The following is a 14,727-nucleotide window of genomic DNA, read 5'->3' as shown; positions in this document are numbered from 1 at the left end:
CTGCCTGTCAGTTCCCTCTACAGACTACAGGCAAATAATACACGAAAAGATACACTAGCAATGGCAGGATTCGTGGAATAGACAGACTGCGAATAAATTATATCGTATAAAGCCTGTAATCGAACCGTGGCAGTCTAGCATTAGCATTAGTAGAGGCATATGATGCAAGAACGCAAGCTTATTCAGCATCAGCGAAAAAAAAAAAAAAAAAAAACCAACCACTACTCCCATTTCACCCCTCCGTTCGTTCGAATTTATTTAGGCTATCAACTTCAACAACAAGCGATGGGAGTCTATTCCACAAACCAACTGCCCGCTGGCTAAAGGCAAATTTCCGCACATCTATCCGACATCCGTCCTTCCTCAATTTGAATTTATGCCCTCTCAGGTGATTATTCTGAGCAAGAGGAAGAATCCCATCGGCATTGAGCATGCTCAAGCCATTCAAGGCCTTATACACCTCTATCAGATCACCTCGCCGATGCCTAGTCTCCAGGCTCTGTAATTTGCAAAACTTTAGCCTTTCTTCGTAAGAGCAACCCTTTGTTCCATTCACTAATCTTGTTGCCCTTCTCTGTACTCGTTCGAGCAGCTCTACATCCTTCTTGAAATGAGGCCTCCAGACCTGTATACAGTACTCAAGGTGTGGCCTGACCAATGCCTTATACAAGGGAATAATCACATCCTTATCCCTGCTAGAAAAATTCCTGTATATCATTGACAAGACACCATGAGCTACTCTTGCAGCTCGTCTGCACTGCTCAGAGAACTTCATATCTGCCTGCACAATTACCCCCAGGTCCTTTTCATTCTCTACCACTGTCAGCGTAGTACCACAGAGTTGATACATTGATCTGGGGTTACTGTTTCCCATATGTAGTACTTTACATTTGTCAATGTTAAACTTCATTTGCCACCTCTCAGCCCATCTGCTCAACCTTTCCAGATCCTGTTGCAGCAGCATAGTATCAGTAGTGTCCTTAACAACCCTGCCAACCTTGGTATTGTCTGCAAACTTGGACATTAAGCCTGATACACCATCATCAATATCATTTATAAATACAGAAAACAACAATGGACCCAACACTGAACCCTGAGGAACTCCACTAATAACATTAGTCCACGTTGAGCAGTGTCCATTGATTACCACTCTCTGTCTTCTGCCACTCAACCATCCCTTTATCCATAGCAGCAATTTGCCTCCAATGCCACACTTCTCCAATTTGTGCAGCAGTCTTCCATGCGCAACAGTATCAAATGCCTTTCTAAGATCCAAATATATAATATCAAAGTTATTCCCTGCATCCAGTTCTTTTGTGACTACATCATAGTATCCAATCAAATTGGTCAGACAAGACCTGCCCTTAACAAAACCATGCTGTGTCTGAGCTATAACTGAATTCTTGTCCAGATGATCCTGCAGTGCTTCTTTAACCAGTGCCTCCATTAATTTTCCTGGAACCGAAGTTAAACTAACAGGTCTATAATTACTTGTCAGCCTTTGATCCTCCTTTGTGAATTGGGTTTACATTTGCACATCTCCAGTCCATGGGTACCTCCCCTGAGTCCAAAGAAGCTCTCATAATTATGGCTAGGGGTTTGCTTACTTCCTTTGCTGCCTCCTTTAATATAACTGGATAGATCCCATCCACCCCTGGTGCCTTTTTTATGTTTATCCTCAGCAATTTCTCCTCCACTTTCCTCTCAGTTATTAGAAAATAATCTAGCTCACTGCCAATGTTTACATCACCTACGATGGCCCCGAGTGCCAAGCGATAGTGACAAGCGATTTTCTTCCAGTGATTATAGAGTGATCTCCAAAGTGATATTGTTTCTTTATTTTCCAGTGCGGCTGTTATTTCATTTACTTGAAGTGGTTCTGTGCTTTAAAAGTCAAAAGTAAGAACCCAGAAAGGCAATCCACCTTTCTTTTCTTATTTTTTATATATATCACTAACCAAATCCACTAACTTAAACAACCGCTTGGTCACTGGTGGCACCGCTCCTGCCTCCACGTGGCGGGGCCGGTAACCTGGGGGAAAAACCAACCCTCGGGGCGAAAAGGAGCAAAGATGGAAATAAGTGAATTTCCACGTTTAGAGCCGAAGTGCTCTCAACGTGAACACGACAATGACTTCTCTCTTTCATAGAGACAAAAAAGGACACTAGGAAACAGGAATCTCCAGCTTTCCTCATAATACACTCTTTGTCATCCCAACCTGTGAGCAAGCTCTCACCTTTCATCATCCAGAGATGCCTAGAAAACGCTGCAGGTTCACCAAAAATGGTTAAACGTCTCCAATCAGGAGATCTACTAGTAGAGACATCGTACTCAAGACATTCTGAATTACTACTGCAACTTACTTCTTTAAGCGGAATACCAATTCAGGTTACACCACACAACACACTAAATTCTTCCAAAGGAGTGATTTCCGAATGGGATCTATTATATGTTTCTGAGGAAGAAATTGTCCAGGAGCTAAAAGATCAAAATGTGTCTCATGCAAAACGTATCATGATCAGAAAAGACGGCAACTTAACTCCCACGCGAAACATAATCTTGACTTTCAGTACTCCAAATCTACCGGGTTCTGTCAAAGCAGGTTACTTGAATTGCCGCATTAGGCCATATATCCCAAATCCGCTCAGATGCTTTAAATGTCAAAAGTTCGGCCATTCTCAGACAGCATGCCGTGGAGATGCTATATGTCCAATCTGCAGCTGCAAGACCCACACGCAAGCAGAATGCAAAGCTCCAACACCACAGTGTCCTAATTGTAGTGGCAAACATCCAGCATACTCCAAAGACTGTGAACTATGGAAGATAGGAAAAAAAAATACAAAAATATAAAATTGAAAATAAAGTCTCTTACCAAGAAGCGAAAAAACAGATCAATTTAAGTATGCCAAAACGCACTTATGCTTCTACGACTCTCAGACAAGAATCAGTGGCATGTCAGACGGAAGTATCCATCTCTCCAAAAATATCAATATCAGACTGGGCACGATCAGTACTCTTGATCCAGCATCCATCTAAACCAAATTCAATAGACCAAAGCAATAACACACCACTCACAATTCCAACCCAGAGACTTCCGCATCGTCAGGCAGCAGAAAATTTGCAAAGATCTTATTCTGCTGAGACGAAAGTATCAGGTCTAACAAGCATGGATACAGATGATTCTATCGGTCAAGAAGAACTGCTTGAAATACACGCAGAAGATGATATGGATGATAGCAATGAATCGGGACGTCCCACTCTTCCCCGAAAAGAAAAACCAAAACCAGACCGTCATAAACAATCAGCTTATAAAAAGCAGTCAGATACATCTTCCACGAACAAAACCAAATAATGGAAAAAATAATTCAGTGGAATTGTAGAGGTTTTCGCAGCAACATCGATGATATCAATGAACTAATTCACTGCTTCAATCCTGTAGCTATGTGCCTACAGGAAACCAACTTGACACCCCAAGTTTCCACTACAGTCAAAAATTACACTATCTACAGACAAGATAGATCTGACACTAATAGTGCTCATGGAGGAGTAGCCATCCTGTTGGACTCAAGAGTTCCTTCCAGATCCATTCCATTGAAAACCTCTTTAGAAGCTGTTGCCGCACGCGCAGTAATTGGAATCACAGTTACATTGGTCTCAATTTATCTTCCACCTAACCATCCATATTCTATTCAGGAAATCGAAGGTCTCGTGTTGCAGCTACCAGTTCCCTTCTGTCTACTAGGTGACTTTAATGCTCACCATCCCTTATGGGGTTCTTCCAGCTTAGACAGACGTGGAAAACTTGTTGAAACGTTAATAGATAGACAGGATCTAACGTTGTTAAATACTGGCTCTCCCACCTATGTTCATTTTCCTACCGGATCAACCTCTGCAATAGACCTATCCATTTGCTCTCCAATGCTCTATCCAAGTATCCAGTGGGTAACTCTTAACGACCCCCACAACAGCGATCATTTCCCAATAATATGCAAAGTTCAAACTTCCTGTTCATTACCAACAGACAATCCAGTAAAATGGAAATTTCCAGAGGCTGACTGGATAAAATATAGCACGCTTGTCTCGTTCGACAACCATATCATACAGTGCTCTTCTATCAACCATGTTACTGAACATATAACAAACCAAATTCTAACAGCTGCAACCGCTGCAATTCCACAATACCACGTCAGGAAAAGGCGAAAATCAAATTATTGGTGGAACGAAGAGTGCAACAATGCAAAAAAAGAGAAAAACAAAGCTTGGAATCAATTCCACAAACATCCAACCACTTCCAATCTTATTAATTATAAGCGACTTAGAGCAAGAGCCCGTTATATCAGACGGAAAGCAAAAAAAGAATCTTGGATTAAATTCGCTTCCTCAGTTAATAAAAATACAGACATCAGACTGATCTGGAATAAGATAAAATTGTTAAATGGCAAAATTCCTCCAACATCTACTCCACTAATTAACTGGAATGGACAGGAACTCTCTACTCCTGCAGAAATCGCAAATGCACTAGGATCTGTATTTTTCAAGTTGTCCTCCTCAACTTCCTATGACCAATCGTTTCAAAAAATTAAAGGTGTAACTGAAAAATCCAAACTGAATTTCACTGACAGATGTGCACTAAAATATAATCAACCATTTACCATGGTTGAACTTCAGCATGCTCTTACCAACACAAGGAACAGCGCTGCTGGCCCTGATGGGATATTTTATATAATGCTCAAAAATTTAAATACAAAGTCACAGTCATCACTGCTGTTCTTCCTCAATCGAATATTCACTGAACATACATACCCAAGCTCCTGGCGTCATTCCTACGTTCTGGCTATCCCAAAACCTGGTAAAGACTATTCTGTTCCTCAAAACTACAGACCAATTTCACTTACCAGCTGTCTGAGCAAAACCCTCGAAAAAATGATTCACCACCGTCTGACTTGGTATCTTGAGTCCCAAAACTTAATCAATAACAATCAATTTGGTTTCAGAAAAAATCGATCATCATTGGACCTTATGATTAAAGTGGAAGCAAACATCAGAAATGCATTCATCAAAAAGGAGCATCTCGTTATGGTCTGTCTGGATGTTGAGAAAGCTTTTGACACCACATGGCGTTTTGGCATTTTAAAAGATCTACATTCTCTTGGCCTGAGAGGAAATTTGCCATATTTCATCCAAAATTTCTTAGAACAAAGATCCTTTCAAGTTCGTTACCAAGGAATTCTCTCTAAAAACTTTGTTCAGGAAGAAGGAGTCCCTCAAGGGTCCGTTCTGAGCGCCACTCTATTCGCAATTAGAATTAACCACTTAACTGAACTTATTCCGAAAACAGTGGACTCATATCTTTATGCAGATGATCTCACAATCTCCTGTCACTCTCAAAACATGAACTACATTGAGAGACAATTGCAGATATCAATAAATCAGATCCAGATTTGGAAGACACAAAACGGTTACAGACTATCCAGCCAGAAATCTACTGCCATTCATTTCTGTACCATACGTAAAATGCATCCTGATCCTGAACTCCAATTAGATAACGATCTTATTCCAATAGCAAATAGTATTCGTCTGCTCGGCTTAATTTTTGACAGTAAGTTAAATTACCAAAAACACATTGAACATCTCCGGACAGCTTGCCAAAAGAAAATGAACATACTCAGTGCCTTATCAGCAACAACGTGGGGAGCAGATCGCTACACCCTGCTTCACTTATATAGATCCATAATTAGATCTCGTCTGGAGTATGGCGCACCTGTCTTTGATTCTGCTAGGGAAAGTGTTTTATCTCGTCTCAACCCTATTCAACATTCAGCTCTAAGAATAGCTCTAGGTGCGTTCAGAACATCTCCAGTGCAAAGTCTCTATGTAGAAGCCTACGAAGCTCCTCTAAACATCAGAAGAAAGATGTTATTATTGAACTACGCAACCAAGATCCAAAGTCAGTCGACCCATCCTAATTGGTCAATATTTAATGATCCGCCACTCACGATGTTTTATAAAAACAAACCACAAGCAACTAGGCCTGCAGGTATTAGATTAATGGAACTAGCAGAAAACTGGAATATACAAATCAATAAAGTCCACCAAGAACCTACAGATCACGTTCCTCCATGGTCTGTCATCATGCCGTGTTGTGACTATTATTTCCACCAATGGGGGAAACACTCTTTAACGGGTATTAACATCCAGCAGCTCCACACTGCACATTTACAAAGTTATCCTGACTTTGCGAAAATATATACTGACGGCTCAAAGTCTGAGAATGGATCAGGTGCAGCAGTGGTATTCCATGATACTATCACTTCCGTGTCACTTCCGACAGAATGCAGCAGTTACACCACTGAATTATATGCCATAAAACTTGCTCTGGAAAACATTTCCTATCTCTCAATCAAAAAGAGTATAATCTACACAGACTCGCAAAGTGCCCTATTAGCAATGCAAAAGATTTCCCCATCTACTCATCCGCTACTACAGCTAATCAGATCAGAATTGATTCGTCTCCGAGATCATCGGCAAAATGTTGTCTTCTGCTGGATCCCAGGCCATACTGGAATACCGGGAAACGAAATTGCAGATGATGCTGCCAAGCATCCATCCAGCACATCCCCAATGAATTTTCTGGTCCCGTTCAGGGATTACAAAGTACATATACGAAATATATGTAAAGAACGATGGAAACTACAGTGGCAAACGCACATTCACAACAAACTCCTTGAAATTAAACCTATACCACAATTATGGGCCTCCAATTTTCGTACAGACAGACAAGAAGAGGTAGTCGTGGCCAGAGCCCGAATAGGCCACACCCATTTGACCCATCTATTTCTGTTATCAGGTAATGACCCTCCACAGTGTTCACATTGCCACAAGCCACTAACAATAAAACACATACTCCTGGAATGCATCTTGTATAACAACTACCGTCTAATTTCATTCACTTCTCTCTCAAACTTACAGGAATTGTCACTTAGCCATATCATAGGCGAAAACTCAAACATTACAGAATTCTTTCTCTTTCTGAAACGAATAGGTTTATATAATCGTTTCTAACTGCTCCCATAGAAACCAATAAAATTAGTACTAACTACTATGATAGGTGCAATATGGCCTAAGTAGTCTTTGCACCAGAAAAATCCAAGCACAACAACAACAAATTCACCTACGACATTCCCCTTCCTGAATAACTCCTCATGTGTGAATGTAGATGCAAAATACTCGTTTAGATTGTTAGCCACCTGAGCAGGATCCTCAACTGTTGAACCATCAACATCCAGTGGACCAATCTGATTCATCCCTTTCCTTCTTGAGTTTAAATTGGTAAAGAACTCTTTTCTGTTTTTCTTTGCGTCCTTTGCCAAGGATTTCTCATAATCTGCCTTTGCCTGCCTAATCTCCTTTGTGACTTGGTTACAGACCAACTTATATCTATCATAGGCTTCCATGTCACCCATTAATTTGTATGTATCCCATGCATTATTCTTCTCTGCCATATGTCTCATTAGTTCATCTGACAACCATTTAGGCCTGAACCTTGAACAATATTTCTTGGTTGGTATGTAAAGCCTGGTAGCTTCCAAGATTAGTTCCTTGAATGCTTCCCATTTGGAATTTGCTGTTGGTAACATCATCAGTTGGTCCCACTGTATAGAATTTAAATACTGTCTCAGACCATCATAGTCGCCTTTACGAAAGCAAAAACCCTTCCCTTTGCCTCTGATGGTAGTTACCTCCTTGAGTAAATCCCACTTCAGCACACTGTGATCACTGCCACCCAGTGGTTCCTTTATCTGCAGATTCCTAATGCATGAAGAATCACTACTGATAATCAGATCAAAAGTATTCTCCCTCTAGTTGCCTCCCGAACATGCTGGTGTAGAAAACAATCATCCAATAAATCCACAAAAGCCCTGCTAGTGTGTGAGTGACCAACCCACAAATTCCAGTCAATATCTGGGAAATTAAAATCCCCCATTATAAGACTCTCTGATTTACTGGCCCATTCTATTTCCCTGTACAGTATCTTATTATACTCATCAGAGTCATTAGGCCTATAGCACACTCCTACTCTCAATTTTGATTTACCTATGCTTATGTCACACCAAACTGACTCGACACTGCCCTGTCCATCAATGTCGACTGGCTTCACTTCCTTGGATTTTATGTGTTTTTTAACTAATAGCATAACCCCTCCTCCCCTCCTGTCCCCATCCTTTCTATACACATTGTACTCCCCAAATTCCAGTTCTGCATTCCTTATATCTGTGTGACACCACGTCTCTGATATCCCAACAATATCTGCTTTGATGTTTTGAGCAATACCTCAAATTCATCAAATTTATTTACTAAACTCCTAGCATTGGTGTACACGCAAGTATACATGCACCTAATTCTAGTCTTAGCTACCCTAACACAACCCATGTGTTTACTTGTATCACAATGACTTCCAGCAGTCTCTGAAATATCCTGCATCTTGTTTTTCAGGCTTCTGCTCATTCCAATAGAAGCAGTGCAAGAATCTCTTTCACCTCTGCCAGTGGCTACTGTTAATCCATTAGTCTTTGTCTCCCCCCAAGCTAGCAGTTTTCCGACCCACCTAACACTGCCTCGATAGCATCAGCAAATATTCTTGCACCCTTTCTATTTAAGTGTATCCCATCCCTGTAGAAGCAATCTCTCCTGTTAACAAGTACATTCCAGGCTGAAAAAAATTCTACCCCTTGAGCCTTGCACAATCTTTCCAGGGCCGAATTGATCGACAAGGCTCTCATCATATACTCCCTCCTATCGTGTCTGGGCAGAATTGCAGACACTTTCAAATTTAAAAAGTAGTCTGTGCAGGAATCGTAAGGAGGAAGTTGTTCTTGCCTGGACCCGCATAGGACATAGTCATTTGACTCATTCGTTTTGCTGAGGGCTGATGACCCTCCTATGTGTGTCCTGTGGCACAATTTTATCCATGAGACACATTTTAATTGATTGTTCAGATTTTAGTAATATCCATTTTACCGCTTTTAATCATCTGACTGAGCCGTATACACTCAGTCAGATTTTATCCGACAATGACAGTGTCTGCTGTTTTTAGCTTTTTAAAATCAATAAATATTTTTGCTCGTATATAAAATTTACATTTTTCTTTTATATATTTGTTATACCTTTTGACATAGTGACCTAACTAATTAGGTCACTGAAGTGTAAATTTTTTTATAAATGATGTGGTCTTGGCGCATTATAGCCTTAGTAGCTAATGCGCCAATAAAACCAACCAACCAATCAAATTACAGTCCAGCACATCATTGTTAACTTCCCTCTCTATAACGGAGTACAGCAAACCACCTTCTTATCAAACTATGCAGCCCAAATCACACCTACTTTGCAACAAATATTAGATGACAGATCTGATATTGATGCAGTTTTCACTTTCCTAAAAAGGATAAAATGCTATGACAGAATATAATGCTTAAATCTCACATAATGCACATATCTCACTTTTAATAATGCTTGTTACCTCCTACCATTGTTTGGTGCATAATGGCCTTTAGCTGCCGTTGCACCGTAAAACATACAACAACAATAAATCTGGTCTTTGGAGTCATCTCCCGAAATCTCCTAGCTAACAGATCCTTCCAAGTCCGATTCTATTCTTCACTTTCAGGAGCATACATACAAGAAGAGGGAGTTCCCCAGGGCTCAGTGCTGAGCGCCACACTTTTTACCATCAGGATCAATTCTATAACCAAGTGTATACCTGGCACAGTTGATGCATGCTGACAATCTTGCCATCTCATGTCATTCTCAAAATATGCAACTTATTGAAAGACAACTACGAGGCACCATTAATAGAATGGTCTCTTGGGCCAAAAAAAAAAATGGTTACAGAATTTCTAAATCGAAAACAACTGAAGTACACTTCTGTCCTAAACATACATTACTTCCTGATCCAGACCTTCCGTTAGACTGTCATTGTATTACATTTCAGCCCTCGATTTCTTGGTATAATATTTGATAAAAAAACTAAACTTACTTGAACATATAAAATATTGTACCAGCTGTCTTATGAAACTAAATATTCTCAGAGTAAACTCTATGTCATTGGGGGTGCAGATTGTTACATGTTGCTACATTTATACCCTCATTAACTTATTTTTTTGAATGCCCCTCGTATTTAGAACAGAACCTTGTGGGGGGGGGGGGGATAGAGATTCCATAATGCTAACTGGACAAAATATAAAACTCTTGCAATAAGAGTAATCACTACTCACTCCATAGACATTGCTATAGTTCATATCATAAACTAAATATTAATGGTAGCCAAAGCTACACTACCTCAGTCATCTGGAAATTATTATTAACATGGCACTATGTGGTAGAACAGTAAATGCAGTATTGCCAAAAGAGAGAACAAGGCTTAGAATCTCTTCTGAAATGCACTTAGGAGTTAAGATATCATTTGTCCCATATTTACAATAAAGACGCAACATTTATGAAAAATGTATGGGAATACAGTAAAACACAAAGTGAATACTGTTGATTCTTTTACTCGTAAAAAACAAATTTATGGCTGCTGCAACTATGTTATAATTACAGTAGTTTTGTCTTTACTACAGAATTCTGATCTACTGCAACTATGCAGTAGATCAGATCAGGATTCTGTAGTAAAGTAACCCAACCAACCAACCAACCACCCTGCAGTTATATTGAATTACTTAATGTTGCAGCTATTTTAATCAAAAAGTGCCCTTGTTTTCTTAAATTTTTATAGTTTTTTTTTTCTTAAACTCTCAGGAATATGAACTATTTTATTAAAAATGATAAAATATATATTTAAAATACTTTTTTTATAGGAAGGGGAAATGACATTTATGTTTATTTTTCCAAATAACATAAAACCCCGTTTATGTTGTGGGTTTTATGCATATCAGTTAAAACCATAAATTAAGTAAATTTTTGAGATTGGTTAACTTTATAAATGTTTGAATAAATCTGAATTTTTAGCAAAAATTTGCCAAGAAGATGGAAGAGTAGATCCTGATAGCTTTGTTCCAGCTCAGAAATTTGTAGTGGAAAGGATGGATGCTGAGTGAGTATTGATAGTTTGTGTTTTGTGCTATTGAATTAGTTTAAATACTGGTGGTTAAAAAAAGAAAAATAAAAAAGGAAAGAAAGAAATTGCATGAGTTAGTGGGTTGATACTCTTATGTGCATTTTTTTAATTACATTTGAGCCTTAAATGAAGAAAATTATAAAAATAGCGAAATGCCTAAAGTGCGGTACTCACCTTGAATATAATCCGCAATAGTTTTATGAAAAGACTGATGGCTAAATATAAGGTGGAATGGCTAAGTTAATGCATTAAGGTGGAATGAGATTTAATTTAACGGAATTTTAAAATAAGCGCAAGGAAACAGAAGTGCACTACTCTGTCCGTGAATATAATATAATCTGCAATAAAACTATTGCAGATTATATTATATTCAAGGTGAGTACCGCACTTTAAGCATTTCACTATTTTTATATTTAGTCTATTATCATGGTACTATAAGAATTCTATAACTTTATACATGATAGTTTTATGAAAAGACTGATGGCTAAATATAAGGTGGAATGGCTAAGTTAATGCATTAAGGTGGAATGAGATTTAATTTAACGGAATTTTAAAATAAGCGCAAGGAAGCAGAAGTGCACTACTCTGTCCGTGAATATAATATAATCTGCAATAAAACTATTGCAGATTATATTATATTCAAGGTGAGTACCGCACTTTAAGCATTTCGCTATTTTTATATTTAGTCTATTATCACTGTACTATAAGAATTCTATAACTTTATACATGAAGAAAATTATTAAAATTAAATATTCAGTACATAGCAGTGTAGGTTTTCTCTCTATATCTTAATTTGTTAACTTAATTGTTTTTTCGAAAAACTTGTCATAGTGTTCAGTTCTGTATGTTGTATTTATCAGAATACAATTTTGACCGTGGAATGAGTCTACTAGCACTTTAATTTAAAAATTAAAATATCTCTCATAGTGATATCAATGACAATTTTAGTATCCTCAAGTATTTTTTTACTTTCAGTTTATAGTAAGCTCTGTAAAATCTGATACTTTACAATCTAGACTTCTTTCAAATCTGTCACATTTTATCAAAAAAAAAAGTGAGAGAATAATTTTTTCCTTCATAAAATACTTACAAGACCAGCTGCCCTTTTAAACTTTTTGCAGCTAGCAAGAGTTTAATCACAGAGATAATACAATGGGTTGCCCTATTATTGCAGTAATTCAAACAGACAGCATGTCTGAAAGATTAATTTGTGTAAAAGACTATGACAGGCCATTTCAGAATTAAGTGATCTCTAGTGATAAATTTTAGTTGTAAAGAAGTTATTTGATGTGAAATCAGTTTTCAAAGTTTTAATATAGCTAAAGCTATATGCTAAAAGTAGTGCAGTACCAGGGCAGCTTGTTACAAAGATAAGTTTGTTCTGCTGTGAGAATTAAGACGATTGCATTATCTCTGCAGTTGAAATCCTGCTGCACACAAAAACAGATGGAAGGACAAGATAGTCATTATAAATGTTTGCAGATGTAAATAAGTTCAGTTATTTGTATTTACTATTTATTGAAATGTATGTTAGATAGTATGAACCAGAGCTGTAATGCTCAATACGTTCTACGTTGATATCAATATTTGTAAAATAATAAGAGAAGTTTACCTCAATATAGTATGTAGAACACTTCCGTATGATACTCCAGAAATTAAACCTCACTTCATTGCAATCGCATATACATAACAAACTCCTTGAAATTAAACCTATACCGCAATTGTGGGCCTCCAGTTTCTGCAGAAACAGACAAGAAGAGGTAGTCTTGGCCAGAGCCCAAATAGACCACACTCGTTTGACCCATCTATTCGTGTTAACAGGTAATGACCCTCCACAGTGTTCACATTGCCACGGGCCACTTACAATAAAACACATACTCCTGAAATGCACCTTGTATAACAATTCCCGTCTAATTTCATTCACCTCTCTCTCAAACTTACAGGAATTATCACTTAGCCATATCATAGACAAAAATTCAAACCTTGCAGAATATTTCTTCTTTTTGAAACAAATAGATTTATATAACTGTTTCTAACTGCTTCCATAGAAACCAATAAAACTAGTATTAAATACTATGATAGGTGCAATATGGCATAAGTAGCCTTTGCACCAGAAAAATCTAAACAAAACAACAACCGGAAAAATCGAAAAACTTACATTAGAGTAACAAATAGTTTAAAAAATAATTAAAAATCAATTTAACACAATTAAAAATCAATTTGACGCAATTAAAAATAAGAAAATTAATTAAAAGAATTTAACGAAAAAAATTGCAAAACGGTTTTCCTTCCAGAAGCTGACAACACTTTTCGATCGTATGTCGTGATCACAGGAATGAAAATTACCGAATAGGGGTGAGTATGAAACTTAAATATGGATTATTTGTCTTTGCTCATGCGGGTAAAAGCCCATGAATTGGAGATGAGATAAGGCTGCCGAACATTAACAGAATTTTCGTGTAATTTATTTTCTACAGTTTCTGGAATTAATAGTCGCGTATAATTACATTGGACACTAAGTATTTTGGCCTCGTTAAATAAAAAAGTATGTTTTTCTTTAACTGCGTGAAAGGCTAATTCTGATGCTGCTGAACAAGAAGCACGAACTGAGGCCGCATGTTGATTAACAGGAATATTCAAAGAAAACGCATCGAACCCTGATAAGACGAGTCGCAATCACTTCAAGAAATGTATACCAGGTAATTAATTTGGCAACCGAATTAGGGTACAAGCTAAGGATAGGATACAAAATACTACAACCAACCAACAACAGTAATATCAAAAAATGCTTTTTTTCTGTCCCATATGTTGAACAATGGGAGAACAGCTTAACAGATTTCTTAAAGATACTGAATTTAAAATTGCGGCAAGGCCAATTGCACACTAATACTGAACAATCGCTCGGTCCTTTCCTCATTCACAACACAAATTAATGACTTGGTATACATTTCTTGCGGTGATTGCGACTCGTCTTATCAGGGTTTGATGCATTTTCCTTTGAATATTCGTGTTAATCAACATGCGGCCTCAGTTTGTGCTTCTCGTTCAGCAGCGTCAGAATTAGCCTTTCACGCAGTTAAAGAAAAACATACTTTTTTATTTAATGAGGCCAAAATACTTAGTGCCCAACGTAATTATACGTGAATATTAATTGCAGAAACCGTAGAAATTAAATTACACAAAAATTTTGTTAATGTTCGGCAACTATATCTCATCTCCGATTCGTGGGCTTTTACGCACATACGCGAAGACAAATAATCCCTATTTAAGTTTCATACTCATCCCTATTCGGTAATTTTCATTCCTGTGATCACGACATACGGTTGAAAAGCGTTGTCAGCTTCAGGAAGGAAAATCGTTTTGCAATTTTTTTCGTTAAATACTTTTTTAATCAATTTTCTTATTTTTAAACGTATTTAATTGATTTTTAATTATTTGTTACTGTAATGTAAGTTTTTCTATTTTTCCGTTTTAATTTCTGGAGAATATCATACGGAAGTGTTCTACATACTATATTGAGGTAAATGTCTCTTATTATTTTACAAATATTGATATCAACGTAGAATATTGAGCATTGCAGCTCTGGTTCATACTATCTAATTCATTTTTTTAA

The 14,727-nt window shown here is 37.6% G+C and overlaps 1 protein-coding gene across 1 annotated transcript in view; it reads left to right on the top strand.

Annotated features, from left to right (window-relative positions):
• pkaap (A-kinase anchoring protein pkaap) overlaps positions 1-14,727 on the top strand; it is a 392,730-nt gene that overhangs the window by 150,567 nt on the left and 227,436 nt on the right. Inside the window, exon 5 of the mRNA XM_090388075.1 lies at positions 11,006-11,090. Coding sequence (XP_090244201.1) covers positions 11,006-11,090 — 85 coding nt within the window. The remainder of the gene's footprint in view (positions 1-11,005; positions 11,091-14,727) is intronic.

This window comes from Mastigoproctus giganteus, chromosome 13, assembly GCF_048544385.1.
Source record: "Mastigoproctus giganteus isolate SK-2022 chromosome 13, ASM4854438v1, whole genome shotgun sequence".
Lineage (NCBI taxonomy): Eukaryota > Metazoa > Arthropoda > Arachnida > Uropygi > Thelyphonidae > Mastigoproctus > Mastigoproctus giganteus.
Note: the sequence above shows the minus strand (reverse complement) of the source record. Positions and strands in the feature narration are given on the sequence as shown.